The sequence below is a fragment of the Perissodus microlepis genome, chromosome 4 (assembly GCF_051167445.1).
Source record: "Perissodus microlepis isolate ML-2025 ecotype Zambia chromosome 4, ASM5116744v1, whole genome shotgun sequence".
NCBI classification, from domain to species: Eukaryota; Metazoa; Chordata; class Actinopteri; order Cichliformes; family Cichlidae; genus Perissodus; species Perissodus microlepis.
This window is the reverse complement of record NC_140464.1, coordinates 2021642-2036922: the sequence shown is the minus strand read 5'-3', so window position 1 is coordinate 2036922 and position 15281 is coordinate 2021642. Positions and strand designations below refer to the sequence as shown.

The 15281-nt window shown below is 45.5% G+C and overlaps 1 protein-coding gene and 1 pseudogene across 2 annotated transcripts; one reads left to right on the top strand and one right to left on the bottom strand.

Moving 5' to 3' along the window:
- The first annotated feature begins 1253 nt into the window (after positions 1-1253).
- Positions 1254-5241, top strand: LOC146387977 (uncharacterized; annotated as a pseudogene). The gene is made up of 5 exons (XR_014800013.1): positions 1254-1900; positions 2037-2205; positions 3868-4121; positions 4259-4356; positions 4694-5241. The product of XR_014800013.1 is annotated as an uncharacterized LOC146387977 (transcript).
- Positions 5242-5616: 375 nt separating this feature from the next.
- Positions 5617-9276, bottom strand: LOC146387976 (uncharacterized). Its single transcript, XM_084925049.1, has 5 exons — positions 9154-9276; positions 8347-8388; positions 8133-8243; positions 7426-7563; positions 5617-6407 (listed from the first exon to the last, which is right to left on the bottom strand). The coding sequence occupies exons 2-5, from the start codon at positions 8350-8352 to the stop codon at positions 6321-6323; spliced, it is 342 nt and encodes a 113-aa protein (XP_084781175.1). The 5' UTR covers positions 8353-8388; positions 9154-9276; the 3' UTR covers positions 5617-6320.
- Positions 9277-15281: the final 6005 nt, after the last annotated feature.

Here is a 15281-nt window from a genome sequence, read left to right as displayed (position 1 = left end):
TATTATTATTATTTTACACTTAACTCACTCACTCAAAGAATTCTCAAAATGAGTTAAATCCCCTGTTTATCAAAAGTGCTTCTGCTGATTGTAGTAATAAGTTAAGATCAGGAAATCTCAGGTGTTTCAGTTCCATCCAGCACTCCAGTAATCCAGGCCGGTGAGCACAACACCACCACCGTGGATCAGCTCACCTGCATCAATGTTATCAATTACACTGATCACATGATCAATTTCCGGCCAGAACAAGCCAAAGAACCTGCTGAGACAAAGGTACTGTGCAGAAGGGAGTATGGCTCTTTAACCCTTTAACAACCTGCTAAACCAAACGGTCGAGAATCATTTTAGGTATATTTTTTTGACATGTGATAGATGAATGAAATTTAATGTTGGATTTTTTTTTTAAAGTGCTCCACCAAACGGTTGATTTGTCACTTTATGGTGCTAATGCAAACATTAACCTAAATGTTATTAAAAGATTATCAAACATCCAAACTACAACTCTGATACCGATGACAACGACATCTGCCTCCTGCAGCTCTCCTCATCTGTGACTTTCAGCAGCTACATTTCTCCCGTCTGCCTGGCAGCTTCAAACAGCACCTTCTACAGCGGTGTTAACAGCTGGGTCACCGGCTGGGGCAACATTGGAGAAGGAGGTGGTTCATAAAGACACCTGTTCATTTTTAGAGAAATAATCACTTTAATGCAGGAAACAAGTGTGCTGTCTCACAAATATCTAGAATAATCATATTCTTCTATAAGGTTAAGTCTGTGGAGACAATTCAAAACAAGAAAGAAAGATTATGTGTAACCAGTTGTAAACTATATATTAGTCTTTTTCAATCAAAATCAATCCTTTTATACAGTTTGTGTCTCAGACTTTGTTGGCAAATTTCTACATTTACTTTGTTTTACTGCCACCAACTGTCAGCCAGTGGAACAGCACAGGATGAGCCACAGCAGACAGACATGTTTCCCATCTTTGTTTACACACGACTGCACAGAGAAACTTGTCTTTGGATTTAATCTTCATCCATGTTTCACCTGGCTTATGAGTAGCAGCATTATTTTGATACTTAGCTTGAGGGTGCATTTGATGAGTCACATGTTATATATTTCAAACCATTTTTTTACCCCTTCAGTGCCTCTACCTTCGCCACAAAACCTGATGGAGGTGGAGGTTCCTGTTGTGGGAAACAGGAAGTGTAACTGTGGAGTGGGATCAATCACTGACAACATGATCTGTGCCGGGTTAAGTGCAGGAGGAAAGGACTCCTGTCAGGTGATTGTTGTTACCCGTGTTTGGCACATTTTCACCTTCTACAGTTTCTTCTCCTCAGCTAACAGTAAATGTTTCTGCTCTCAAAGGGGGATTCAGGAGGTCCAATGGTGAGGAAGCAGAACGGTCGCTGGATTCAGGCGGGAGTCGTCAGTTTTGGAACAGGTTGTGCCAGGCCGAATCTTCCAGGAGTCTACACCAGAGTATCCCAGTGCCAGACCTGGATCAACAGCCAGATCTCCTCCAACCAGCCGGGCTTCATGACGTTCACGTCCACTGGGACCAACAGTGACCTTAGTGTCTCCTGCACACCAACACCACAACCCGTACAACCACTACAACTTCCACCAACACCACCCCTACAACCACCACCAACACCACTCCTACAACCACTATAACTGCCACCAAAACCACCCCCCCCTCCAACCACTACAACTGCCACCAATACTACCCCCCCTACAATCACCACCAACACCCCTACAACCACTACAGCCACTACCAAAACCTCCACCAGCACCCCTACAAACACTACAACTGCCACCAATACCACACCTATAACCACCTCCTCAGCAAAAACCACCTCCACTACAGCCATGCTACCTCCAGCTACTCCCCAATGTGAGCGCCCATCATGACAACACTTTATGAAAAATATTCTAACCTTGAGTCTAGTACATACTACCTGAACTTGTACTGATGGGTTCATGTGGTTAAAGGGTTTTTTTTTAACATTCCTTCTGTTTTTTCTCCTCAGCGGTGGTCTGTGGACAAGCGCCAAGGAGTCCTCACATTTTGGAGGGGACCTCAGTGATGTCTGGCTTGTGGCCGTGGATGGTGAGCCTACAGAAGAATGGAAGTCACGTGTGTGGTGGGACTCTGGTGACCTTGGACTCGGTCTTGAGCGACGCTGACTGTTTCTCAAGGTGAGTTAGAGCTGAGGTTCAAGTTTGGACAGACGATCAAACAGTTCATCCTCTGGGCCTGCGTAATTTCTAGTACTATGGTTGTGCCCATCTGTGCATGAACTTTGATAGCGACAGTGTACAAAGACCGGTTTCCATTCATTTCAGATGCCTTCCCATTTAATCCACCAAAATTCAAACTGCACGCTGGGTGACGTGTATGACACTGTCCAGTCAAATGTGATTGGTTGACAAGTTGACCAAAACAGGAAGAGACAGCTGAGGGAGGAACCACAAGGAAAAACATGAAAGACAAAAAAAAGGCACAGACAGCAGCTGCAGTGGATAGTTTTGTTTTTAACATGCAGCTCTTTGTTTGTTAGGATGTGGCTCCTCTCTAAACATGGCTGAAAGACCAACAACAGCACCAGCAAGAGTTGTAACACATGTTTGCATTTTATGATGAATCAGAATTTTCACATTAGAGAGCAAAGATCAAAGAGGTGGAGCCATTAGCAAAATGATGAGCACAGGTGAAATGAAGTTTACAGCATCCTAAGCAGCACGTCTTGTTCCAGTAATCACTATAAAACCTTCACTGAGAAAAGCTGACGGGAATCAAATCCCCTGAGCTACAAGCTCAACATGAAGAAAAGTTTAGTCTGCAGCTGCTCCCGTTCACCGCTGTTTGCTTTACACAGCAAAAAATCTACAGTAAAGTTACAGAATTATAAATAAAAGCATACACATGGAGATGGACCACGGATGTAAACCTGTAAAGATGGTGTAAGTCTTTTTCAGATTTACACTCACTTCTTTTTACAGTTCAAACTGACTCAATGCGTTGTAAACAAACTGTGCCCAACAGACTACAAATGTAACCATCCCTTTAAGGAAATGAGCGAGTCTTTAAAAATGGAAACTGAACACAGTCCCAGCAGATCAGATGATCTCAGTGCCAGCCCACATCACCTGATGGTGCCACACTTCTATACTTTTTACACATGTAACTGGTCAGTCCCACACCGGGTTAGCATTAAAGCTGATTCTGTGTTAAATCTATTCCATAGGTACATTGTCATTTACAGTGTAACCTGATGTGCAGCTGTATAGAAATATAACAAGGCTTCGATTCAGCCCGCTGTGATTGGTCCATTTGACAGCAGCATTTTCTCTGACGTATTTCTGGATACTTTTTTTTCCCCAAACAAACTCGAAGAGAAACTTCACTGCTAACTGGTTTCTTCCTGTTAAAAGGGAGTTTTTCCTTCCCACTGTTGCCAAAGTGCTTATTCATTGGGGGTCATACGATTGTTGGGTTTTTCACTGTATGTATTATTGTAGAGTCTACCTTACAATATAAAGCACCTTGAGGTGACTGTTGTTGTGAATTTGCACTGTATAAATAAAATTGAAGTGAATTGTTTTGACAGTGGTTACTGTGGATCTGCAAGCCACAATGCAACCCACCTCCAGCCCTGTTCCCGACTTAACATCACACCTGCCGTCATGGATGCTGCTCTGCTCTGCATGGAGTTCATCAAGTTAAATATATACCTCTTTAATTAGAACCAGGCCTGAATGTCACCAGGTTCAAATGTGTGAAACTTGGGTCCCATGAAGTTGAGTGTAGATTTTGTTTGAAGCTGAAGATTATGTTTGTGTGCTTCGTTCCTCCCACAGCTCCCCTGTAGCGTCCGAGTGGACTGTCGTGTTGGGGCGTCTGAAGCTAAATGGATCCAACCCCTTTGAGGTGACGCTGAATGTGACAAATATCACTCTGAGCAACACGACCGGGACCAACATAGCCATCCTCCGTCTATCTGCCCAGCCCACCCTGACCGACTACATCCAGCCCATCTGCTTGGACAACGGGAGAACCTTCGCCGAGGGCTTGGCGTGCTGGGCGGCCGGTTGGAGTCCTGGAAGAGGAGGAGGTGAGTCAGCAACATGAAGGCTGACAGAGTTCTGCCCAGACTCTGCACCAGTCCATTTCTCAGATTACACATGTGGACCACTGCACTTACAGTTTCTTTAGTCAAACATCACATTTTCTTATCTTTCATACTGTTAGCTGAGGAAGTTATGCAGCAGTTTCAGACCTCGGTGGTAAACTGTGGGAACTCATCATCGAGTCAGAGCATCTGTACAGACGTGTTTGCACTGCAGCAGGTAAATGACTGGATTCTTCTTCTTATAACACTGTCTGCTGACATGTTGTTTATTCTGGACCTTGGATTTAGCTGCTTATCACAGTCACATGTTGAATTTGGATAGTTCATCATCTTGAGTTTCCAGAGTGCTTACAATCTTTAGAAACATGTACAAACATAAAGCAGTTCTAGCTTTGAAGTTTCAGTCTTCATTACAGGCCAATTAGATTTCATTTAAGAGAGCTTCTGTATTTTGTGTTATTTTTAAGCCTTTTTACATTTTTTATTAGAGGGAACAACCTGGCACCCAAATAATTCTGAATTTTAAATTTGAACCTTCCTGTCTCTTTGTTCAGGGTGATTCTGGCGGCACCCAGAGGTGTGTGCAGGGCGGCTCTTGGTTCCAGGCGGTCGTGTTAACAGCTCCAAGCCCCTCTGCCAGGAGAAGACGAAACTCAGTCATGACCTTCTCCAGAGTGAGCTCCTTTGACTCCTTCCTGACTGAGACCCTCGAGATGCGCTTGGCTCCGGCTTCCAACACCACTGCCAACCCCACCAATGCCCCCATCACTACCACTACCAGCAGCACCTATACCACCACTATGGCCACCACTACAAATGACTCAAATAGTGTGTTTGACAGCAGCAGGGGTCGTCTGGCTCAGGCCTACACATTTGCCATCTTCCACCTCCTCAGCCTCACCCTTTGTCTCCAACTCTTCCTGTAGAGAGTCTGACCTGATTTACATGATGTCGCGGACAAAAATGAATGTGAACAAGCCTCGACCTTGAGACTTTCAGTCTTAAAGCTGTGCCTGCAAAAATTTGACTTGATTCTTAACAGGTTATCTAAAGAAAGCTCAGTGTTGAAGCTGTGGAGGATCAAATCATACATTCTACTGGACGAATCATCAACACAAACATCTGGAACACCTGATGGAGAGGTTGACTACAAATCTTAGTTAGTGAGCAGAAGTCAGCAAATATCCGCCAAACAGATAAAATGACATAAAGAATTTACATGTGGAAAACAAATGTTTGATATGAGGGATGAAAGAATAAAAAAATTGTGGGGTAAACACAAAATGTGTCTGTTTTATTGCTTTGAGATGACGTGGAAATCCTTCCTGTTTGCAGTACTGTCCTGGAAACATAAACAGGAGTACAATCCCTGAACATGCTCATGTACATATGGCACTGTGTGCAAACTCAGCTGTAACTTTGTAGCTACCTCCCGAGGAGGGAGGTTTTAGTGGGAGGAGATAAAACAAGAAGAAGCTTCTGTGGTGTAAATGTGGATTTAATAAACCATTCGTCAAAAACAAGGTACTGAATGTACTTTCAGCAAAACAGACATCAGCTCGGCGTGACCTCAGGCCGTTTCATAAGGCACAAGGTCTCTTTTGGCGTTGATGCTTTTAATCCAAGACCCGCTGCTCGGGGATAATGGCACCGTTTTAGAGACCTACAGTCGACATTATCACAATCCACCAAGGGCGGACCTTGATCAGGAAGGAAGCGAAAACCTGCCCATTCAGTCAGCTCCGTGTGATCCGAGTAAGATCGATGCAGCTACTCAGATGAATGCACAGATGGTCCAAAGGCAGTAATTATAGTAAATGTAGAGGAGGATATGTGATGGTGGAGGTGGGTAGTCTCTTAAATTAGTGGAAATTAGTGTATAGAGCAGCACAGTGTGATGTTGTAGAAAAGGTTAGCCAACCATAGTGATTATGGAGCCACATTTACAGAAGAAATATATCAGCATACAGCTGCCGGTTAGCCTATCAGCGGCAAGGCAACCCATTCTCTGGCAATGAAAGAAAAATGTTCAGTCTCAAAAAGTCAAAGAGAAAAAGTCAGTGAATGACTCAGAAGAGAAGGTGTAAGGCCGGTTCTGTGTGTAGCCACCTCCATCTCCGCTGTAAATGCTATAACAAGTATAAAATTAGTTCGGTGGATGAGCACCTCCATCCTCGCCTCCTACTTCATCCTGATCTCGAAGCATAAACAGTTGCAGGTGTCGCAGTCAGGAACCTGGCAGGTACAGGCACAGTCCCACCTGGAGCACTGTGGGAAAGAAAAACACAGCAGCTCAGACAGGAGACTAACTTTCTGGGCGAGGATTTAACGGCGGCACCTGCTGTGTCCTGAAGAACCCGCAGAAACCAACAAGCACGCTTGTGTAGCTTCACCTGTCCCAGCAGGTGAACTTTACCCACACACATTCATTATGTTAAGTTACCATTATACCCCTGACAATAACACTTAGATCATGAGGCGTGTGGTTATTCATACCTCCTGATTTTATTAATGCAAACCAAACTATACATTTTGCATTAATGATACACTTTGATCAGCTAACACAGCTGACAATCTTGATCATATGTAAGCTTACTTTCTTCACATAAGGCAACAACAAGAAGCAGCTTTTTCTACAGAAGCACAGAGTTCAGAGGTCAGCTGTGGGTTTAACAGCCTGCTGATTCAAATTCTTTGTGGGTTGCAGCATGATATGGAAAACGCAGTGTTGTTTAACATTTACATGATCTGCAAACCTTTGTCAGTCATGGTGGGGCGGTCCAGCACCCTCTGAGGAACCTTTCCTTTCTGGCGACAGCTGACACACAGCTCTGCAGCAAATGTTCACCTCACTGTGAATGGGGTCACTGGCTTCCCAGTTCACAGACATTATCAATACACCATGTCATTACTGATAACATCTGAGATCACCAGGATTAGTGCCTCCAAAGTGGTTTGAGAAAGTGAAGGGTTGCTGGTTTGTCTCCAGTAATCTCCTTTGGTTTAGGGGTAGTGGCACCTGATGTGACCACTACAGGAACAGTGAGGCTTCATTTTATTTACGTCAGTTTTTAATCGCTCTGCTTTTAATGACTATCATTGATTTATTTTATATAATTATTCACTGTAAAATGAACCTTCTGCCCACCTCATCAGCATCATTGTTTGAATGTGTCTGAGTGTTTTATCACATTTTACACCAACATTGAGGAGAGTGTTTCCAAACGTGAGCTGATGGTTTCTGTGCCGGAGCTCCTGTGACCGCCAGTGCTGCTGGTTTACTTACAGAAGCCGGAGAGCACGATTCAGCCAGGAATGGTCCCACAGCCGGCAGGCGGCAGTCGCACATTTCACCCAGTCTGATGCACTGCTCGCACACAGAGAGGCCTGCACAGCATTCACTGCACTCTAAAGAACAGTAGTCCTTAAAGGCACACAGAAATGCAAAAATCTGTCACATGACCTCAGTCAGAATCCTGCTAGACCCTGGACGTCACGCTGTAACCTCAAATACAAACTTCTTTAAATGCTGAATAAATAACCCTTCCACAGCTGGGTCGGCCGATCTTCTCCAGAGTCCAGTCGTCTGTGTTACACTTTATAAACTGCATCTCTCAGAATCAGGGGAACAGTAAAAGTGCATGACTGCCTGCACAGCCACAACCTGAGTAAACCCACAGGGTTAACTACTGCACCTCAAGCAGACACAGGCATGTTTCTGAGAACTACTGAGATATAAGTGTTCATAAGCTGTAAAATGATAACTGCCAGGTTTACAATATAAACGTTTCATGTATATTTTCCTATACCTGCATGAATCCAGCAGAGAATTTTATTATAAGTTCAAAGCTGACAGCACAGTGGGTAAAAAAAACAGCCCATAGAGCAAAGACGGGTCCCTGCAAGGGTCAAACCAAAGGTAAGTACCTCACGGGGAACCATTTCTTAGTTTTCTGGTCTGTAAGAAGCATGAACCCGGCCAAGAGCACCAACCTTGAGGCAGTATCGGATCCAGAGCCCAATCCCTAGGACGATCATGTACAGGCTCACAGTGATCATCAGCACTGCAGGCAGAGGGATTGCAAGCCTCCAAACAGGCAACACCTGAAGAAGAAGACCAACTGAACATCAAACACGTGACAGTCGAGCTGAAGAGGCGTCACACCTGCCGTCCTCTGACAAAAAGTAATGGATTAAGGTTCCTCACCGGCATTGTGTTTTTCTGAAGTCAGAGGAGCCTCGGGAGAGTCTGAGGAAAACACAGAGACTTAAAGTTTCACCACGACACAGGAAAAACTTGGCGTTATCTTCTGTTTCAGAGAAAATCAGCTGCCAGAAGCACCGCGGCTCGTCCACAAGCATTTCAGAAACCTGCGCTCAGCTCTTCTACGTTTGTGGACACGAGGGTGCTGCCGCAGCCACCCTCACTCAGAGAGTCACGCGCACTACAACCACACAGGATTATCTCAGAGGTCTGAGGTTTCTATCGCTTTTCCTCCTAAACCTCTCCACCTGTTAAAATTGGGTCTGCAGCCACGCCCATCAGCTCCAGGTTTGTCCTCAGTGCTCTTTACCAATCTGGAGTGCTTCAGAAACCAATTTAATGGAAGGAAGTCTAACGCGGTTATTAAAGTCTGGCCGTTTCTGAGCTTTGAGTGATGTCCCTGTCTGTTATTCTGATTCTATCTCATTTACTTTTCTTTTGTTTCCCTCTAAAGGACTCTGGCTGGTTCCTTGTTTACAATACTTCTTTAATGTATTTATTTATTATACCTTATTCTGTCATCTTTAGCTCGTTCTGTGTCGTTAGCTCTGAAACGTTTTTATTCCTGATGAATCCGTTTTGGCAATTATAGTTTAACTGCAGTTACCTGTTAAACTGAAGATGCTGCCGTTAATAAAGCCTGAAACGTTACAGACGTTTTACAACGAAACAAACGACCGGAAGCTCCTGCTGCGCGTTCACGGCGCTCTCGGTAACAAACATGAGCGCGGGGAGTTTCGGTGAACTCACATTTGCCAGGTTTTATCGTTAAATGTGGAAGAAAGCAATTTCTCTGGACCCGCCGCACTGCTACTGCTCAAAAACAAGACAACACTCGCGCTATGGCGGTGGCTGCGTTACCATGGAGACAGAGGGGAGCCCACCAGGAACAAAAAAGGCGAGCGCGAAAACCGTCCAGTTTCGACTCGCCGTTTGTCCACAGCTTTGTTAAAACCGATTATTTTGTTATGACATTTGTTTCGTGTGGTACAAATCTGACAGATTATGATGATGATTTATGATTAGAATAAAAATGCAAATTCTGACTGTGGTTGAAAATTAGGAAAAACTTTTTTTTTTAGATAAGAGAGAGATAAGATTGTGTTGATAGGAGTTATGTGGGTTAGTTCAGCTTCACCACTAGGGGGCTGTCTAAACCAAATTGTGATATATACTGTGTCGTAGAGGCAGCGGCGGGTTATGTTTACATGCATGGATGTGAGCCACGTTAAAATAAAGAAGCTTGCTCACTACTACTGATGTTTTATTAAAAACACGACAAAGATAAGATAAGATAAGTGTAGGGTAATTTCCAATAAACCAAGTTCAAAAAGGGAGTCTATGGCTGACGCGTATTCGTGGTTTCCAAAAGAAATGCTTCCAGTTGCATTATGATTTGAAGACTGTTTATTTATTACAAACTGAAGATGTAACAATGAACTCCTTCCTAAATAAGCATGAAAGTTCCAAAAAAATAGCAGTTATCCAGAACTACCTGTGCACACGGTCAGAAAACCGTGAGACTCCTAACCTCTCTGTCCATGCTCCGCCCCTTCCCTCTCACACAGGGTTTCATGCTACTATTGCACTTACATACTTAAAGTGAGAGGTACCCCCTTTTAGGTTCCAATCCCAAAACAGTGACTTAAAATTACTTTATGTAAACACATATATTTTCGCATTTATTAATCCTGAAAAGATGACTTATGTAATGAATCTATGAATTATAAAACAAACATGAACTCAATCGTAAATAAAAATATAAAGCAGACGTCTGGCGCTTACAATAAGATAACTTTATTAATCCCTCGGGTGGATTCCTCTGGGAAATTCAGTTTCCAAATAGCACAGCACCGACAGAAGTTACAGAATGTGAGCAGAATATTATATATGTCCACATATATAAATACAGAGACATGTGTAAATAAAGAGTATACAAAAGGGATAAATAGAATAAATAGGAATAGGAATACAAGGGAATTGCACATTTCAAGTATTGAAGTCTATTGACCCTGTGCACGAGAAAATGCTAACTTCCTGGTTTGAGACCGGATGTGGGGTTGTACATTTCCGGTAGCTTTACTTTGCAGTCAATCGCTACTGCGACGATATACTCCAAAATCATGTCCAAAACTCGAAAACGGAAAGATCGCGTTAAGTTACAAAAAGCAGAAGGTGGGAACACTCACCACTGTTGTGTCATAAAAAATCTAATGATCAGTTTTGACGTTTAAAGAGTTTAGATCGATCAGTTGTTTACATCACTCAACACAAGCAGAACTGCATCACTGCAGCAGAAGACACATCGTCCACATTCAGAAGCACATCTCTGTATAGTAGTGATGGTAAATTTGATTCTTTTTACTGAATCGAGTTTTAATGAGTCACTCACCAAAGTGAGAAAACAAAAACAGAAAACAAGGAGCATGAGTCCAAAGTAGTTCATAAACACAAGAAAAACAGTGCAACACAAACACTGGAGGTCAGGGAAACAGGTCAAAAACCAAAAACACTGGAGACCTAGAAACAGTCCAAGAAACCAAAAGTCCAGGAATACAGAAATGACCCAAACAAAACCAGAGCGGATCTCAACACGAGTCCACGAAAAAGTTCAGGGGGTCGACCATGTAGACGGCAACGGTCATGACGGGGAAACAGTTCTGGGGGCCGACTGTGCACGCGGCAATGGCGGTGCAGACAAAACAAATCAGGTGGCCGGCCATGCGGGTGGCAGTTGTGGCAACTGAGCAGGTCCGGAGGTCGGCCGCGATGCCAGCGGCGGCGACGAACTCTTTCCGGAGGCCGTCCCCGAAGGCCATGATGCCAACTTAGAGGCCCGGAAAACGGCCGGCAGAGGCGAAGCGGAACGGGTCGAGCTGGCTCTGACGGCGGTGTGGCAACCGCAGGACCAGACGAGGCAGGACCAGACGAGGCAGGACCAGACGAGGCAGGACCAGACGAGGCAGGACCAGGCGGAGCTGGGCCAGACGAAGGCGGAGCTGGGCCAGACGAAGGTGGCGTCACAGAGGCTGGGCCAGGCGTGGATGAAGGCACAGAGGCTGGACCTGACGGCAGCGGGACGGCTGCGGAACCTGACGGCAGCGCTGCTGCAGGCGATGCTGCTGCAGGCGATGATGTAGAAGTCGCGGGGGATGATTCAGCAGGTGACGGCTGAACAGACTTCCCCGGATCGTCAGCAGATGTGAGGATGTGCTGACTGGGTCCTCCAGGACCCTCAGCTAACGAGGCGTGGTGCTGGGTGGGCTCCTCGGACCCTCCAGCAGATGTGGCATGAGGCTGGACGGGCTCCTCGGACCCTCCAGCAGACGTGGCATGAGGCTGGACCTGCTCCTCGGACCCTCCAGCAGACGTGGCATGAGGCTGGACGGGCTCCTCGGGCAGACGAAACTTGAGGCTGGCTGGGTTCTCCCGAACCCCCAGCAGACGAAACTTGAGGCTGGATGGGCTCCTCGGGCCCTCCAGCTGGAGCAGGTGCAGGACCAGAGGCAATTGGGACTCCTGGCTGAGGGTGAAGATGAGTGGCTGACTTAGCAGATGACAACGCTAATGATTCCTCCACTAACTGAGCTACTGACTGGGTTATGGACTGTAACAAAGCTTGCAGAAAATCCGATTGTGGTAGCGACTGAGTTATGGATAGCGGGGGTGAAGACTGAGCTATGGGTGACTGAACTTGAGGTGAAAGTGGTGGTGGTGGAGTTGGTGACTGGGCTACAGGCGGCTGCTGAGCAGGAAACACTGGACACTGAGCTACAGGCGGCTGCTGAACAGGAAACACTGGAAACTGAGCTGGGAACTGCCATAAAGGTTGTAGTGATGGTGGTTGTGATGGTGACTGAGCTAATCCTCCTGAGCCTTCTGAACACGAGAAAAACTGCTGGAAGGGCTCGCCTGAGCCTCCAGCTAACACAGGAACGGGTGCCGGCACCAGCTGAACACCAACCCCTCCCACCCGAGGAACTGAAACGGGTGGAGGGGAACGCTGGGCCCGAGCTACCCTAGGAGCAGGAACAGGAGGAGAGAGAAGCTCAGGAATGGTCTCAAAATGCCCAATATTGCCAACTGGGTCTGGGCATATAGTCTTAGCAGAGTGGGCAACCTCAGAAACATTCAACTGGGACACAGAACAGTCCCTGGGAAGAGCCATAGTCTTAATAGATTGTAGAGAGGTGCAACTAGAGTCCTTAAATGTCCTTGGGGAACAGACAGCCTCTTCCTTCAGAGAGCCTAAGTTACAGCCTGCAATTTCTGTCCCTACCAACTGCCTGTGCCCTTGCTGAAAAGTACATGGCTGAAAGGCTGGCTTAGAAACATTAACCACCTCCCTTTCAGCTGACTTGAAAACAGAACTTGAAGCCTCCGGAAATTTCACAGCAGTTCGAACATTTCTTCCCCCAGATTTAAGTAGAGTAGTCTTAGTCATTTTAACACTAGATTCAGATTGTGCAGAATGAAAACAGGTTCTTAAATCCTCAGAGCAGGGGTTCACAGGGTTAAACACAGACTCAACTACCTTTAAGTTAGTAGATTTAGATTCACTTGCATGGCAGGTAGTCTTCAGAATCTTAGGGGTGGATTTATTGTTTGTTACGTTCATGAGTTCAGGAGGAGCATGAGAAAGACAGTCTTTGTTGCTCACCACTGCTGACTGTCCAGAGGAAGCGGAGCGACGGCTGCGTGAGCGTTGCTCACTCTGGGAAGAGGGAGGTAAGCCAGACTGCGAATCCTCCTGCAGACCGGGCCGAAAGACTTTCGGTGGGCTGGGCTGGGACGAAGGGGCGGGAAGTTTGTGTAGCTCCGAACGTGGAAGTCCCAAAAACAAAGCAAAGGATTGCAGTGGAGTGAGCCCAGTGTCTTCCACCACATAATCCTTCTTTCGCCGCTGCTTGCCCCTCCTGCAGGGCCTGAATTCTGAGAGCAGCGGTGGAGTGACACCAGAAAACTGAGGAGCTACTGCCGTCGAGGGAGAGCGCTTGGCCCCTCGCATCCCTGACGGAACAGCTGATGGAACGGCGGTAGCCATCGCAGTTTGGAAGCTGCGGGGCCCACCCAGAGCCAAACGAGACCCATCGAAGGGTGACTCGTGCTCCCAGGCACACCTAGCCCCCTGCCTCTCCCTCTCCTTGAGGAAGATGGAAACTGCGGGTCGCCGATACCATACGGAGTCTGCTGGATCCATTACTGGTCACGTCGTTCTGTCAGGGCTCTGTGTGCAGGCAGATGGAGAGGAGGATCCAAATGCGAGACTCTGAGACTGAATTGAAACTGAGAACCTTAGCTTTATTGCTGGTGATAAACGAAAACATGAACTGAACAATGACACTGAGAACTGAACACACAGGCATAATTCTGAGGGTACGACGCGACACTGAGCACAAGAAAACACAGGGCTAATATACACAGGGTGGTAATCAGGGAATGGGCAACAGGAGGGAGACACAGCTGGGAGAAATTGGACTAACGAGACAGGGGGAGCAAAGCTGCACACACTAACATAAGACATAGACTTTCACAATAAAACAGGAAATAAGACACAAGGATGCAGACTAAGAAACATAGACTTAACACGGGCAGAACTAAAAATAAACCAGAATAAGCTGGAACATAGAACATCATCATAATCATCATCATCATCATCATCATCACAAGCACTAAGAGAATAAGGAAACAATCAAACACACCAAAGTAACTTGAAACGCAGATTCATCATAAAACCCAACAAAGCACCAGAGAAACATAAAGAACAATCTATCATTCAAAAATAAACCAAAATATAACTCAAAATACTGGGTCAAACTGACCCAGAACCGTGACAGAATCGGGTTTTTTGAGTCATTTGATTCACTGAGTCAGTTGACCAGAGAGTGCAAAAAATTTACATTTTCACTCAAACTTAATTTGTTTCTCTTTTCATGTAAATCCCACTGCTAAGATGAATGATTCTAAAAAAAAAAAAAACTATTTTACAGAGCAAAAAAGAGCAAAAACATTTCTAAAATTAAGCAATTTCCTATCAAAATTGCTTAATAAACATTTATTTTGTTTATTTTTATTTTATTAGCATTTTCCTTAAATGTGTTAAATATATATTTTCTCATCTAAATGTCCATTGAGCTGTGAGCCAGGGGGCGGTAATGCGCCTTAACATTGGTTGCCAACCAAGAAGAAGAAGAAGAAGCTGTGTGCCAGGAGGGAGGGGGTGAGTGAGTGAGTGAGTAATTCGTTCGCTCGCTCTATGATTCAGCACAGGAGGGAGGGGGTGAGCGAGTGAGTGATTCGTTCGTTCGCTCTATGATTCAGCACAGGAGGGAGGGGGTTAGTGAGTCCTGAGTGATTCGTTCGCTCTATGATTCAGCACAGGAGGGAGGGGGTTAGTGAGTCCTGAGTGATTCGCTTACGCTTACGATTCAGCACAGGAGGGAGGGGGTTAGTGAGTCCTGAGTGATTCGTTCGCTCTATGATTCAGCACAGGAGGGAGGGGGTGAGCGAGTCCTGAGTGATTTGCTTACGCTTACGATTCAACACAGGAAGGGAGGGGGTGAGTAGCTCAAATGTGCTGTTAGCATGTTAGCAGAGCGATGCTACTGTGAACCGAGGAGCTATTTTCTTGATGTGAGCTTCTACTCAGGGTTTTTTCTTCCAGTTCAGAGCAGAAATGCTTTTGTTAAGAAACTGGCTGTTGTTTTTTCCCCCCCACAATTTTAATTATAAGCTAGATATATTTCTACTAAGCGAATTAGTTTGCTAACAGAAACAGGGATGAGTCAGTGAGTCAGTTGGGCTTGTGAATCATGATTCACGAGTCAGTAAAGTGATTCTCGAGTATTGAACGATTCGTTCACGAATCAAACATCACT

What these genes read in the sequence shown, in the direction of transcription:
- LOC146387976 (XM_084925049.1), bottom strand. An exon ending in GGATCCGATACTGCCTCAAG is followed by an intron (nt 7,564 to 8,132) that starts GTTGGTGCTCTT and finishes TGTGCCTTTAAG; the next exon opens with GACTACTGTTCTTTAGAGTG. An exon ending in AATCGTGCTCTCCGGCTTCT is followed by an intron (nt 6,408 to 7,425) that starts GTAAGTAAACCA and finishes TCTTTCCCACAG; the next exon opens with TGCTCCAGGTGGGACTGTGC.